This window comes from Otolemur garnettii, unplaced genomic scaffold (assembly GCF_000181295.1).
Source record: "Otolemur garnettii isolate 467f Iridium unplaced genomic scaffold, OtoGar3 scaffold00018, whole genome shotgun sequence".
Classification (NCBI taxonomy): Eukaryota; Metazoa; Chordata; class Mammalia; order Primates; family Galagidae; genus Otolemur; species Otolemur garnettii.
Genome location: NW_003852413.1, coordinates 2,393,450 through 2,394,361, shown reverse-complemented (window position 1 = coordinate 2,394,361; position 912 = coordinate 2,393,450). Strand labels below are relative to the sequence as shown.

The 912-nt window shown below is 51.5% G+C and overlaps 1 protein-coding gene across 1 annotated transcript in view; it reads left to right on the top strand.

Moving 5' to 3' along the window:
• The window catches only part of RNF213 (ring finger protein 213), a 116,976-nt gene that overhangs the window by 104,662 nt on the left and 11,402 nt on the right, over positions 1-912 (top strand). Inside the window, exon 56 of the mRNA XM_023511175.1 lies at positions 22-202. Coding sequence (XP_023366943.1) covers positions 22-202 — 181 coding nt within the window. The remainder of the gene's footprint in view (positions 1-21; positions 203-912) is intronic.

Genomic DNA, 912 nt, shown 5'->3' with positions numbered 1-912 from the left:
TCTTGTTTCATCGCCCCACAGGCTCTGAGAAACATTATTAAGCCTCAAGTGAGGGACCCAAAGGGTTTTCTGCAGCAGCACATCCAGAGAGACTTGGAGCAGCTGACCAGGATGCTGGGCAGGAGCACCGACGAGACCGCCAATGTGGTCCACCTCACCCTACGCAGCCTCCTCCCAGAGCAGCCTCACCTCTCTGGCCAGGGTAAGGACGGGCGAGGGTTGGGCCAGGCAGGGGTCATGCAGGAAACTGTAAAGAACCCAGGCTCGCCCATGGCTCCAGAGCGAGGAACGAGGGCATAAGGAAGGCGGGGCTGGGAGGGGGGGAGAGGAGGGAGAGAGCTGCCCTGCTGTCTAAGTTGCCCCTGCTTCGCTGAGACCCGCAGCATTCAGGACCGTGCGCTCAGGTGTTAAAAGTGCATGTGTGGGGGGAGGCGTTTCAGTTCCAAATTAAGCCTACAGGTAATTCACCTGTCATATTGGAGAGACACAGTATCTACAACACATGATGTATGTCCAAGAAACAATCACCACCACAGCTTTTGCCTTCCAAAAACATAGTAGTGGTACGCTGACCTAATATGTTTACGTGTCCGGAATTTGTTACATGAAAAAAGTAGGCACAAAATATTATATTCAATGAGCTAATTTTCTATTTTAAAATTTTAAATCCACACCAAAAAAAGGTCTGTAAGACAAAGTAAATTTATCTCTGAGTAGTGTAATTAAGAGTGGTTTTGGCTCGGCGCCTGTGGCTCAAGTGGCTAAGGTGCCAGCCACATACACCTAATGTGGTGGGTTCAAATCCAGCCCGGACCCGCCAAACAACAATGACGGCTGCAACCAAAAAAATGGCCAGGCGTTGTGGCGGGCGCCTGTGGTCCCAGCTACTTGGGAGGCTGAGGCAGGAGACTC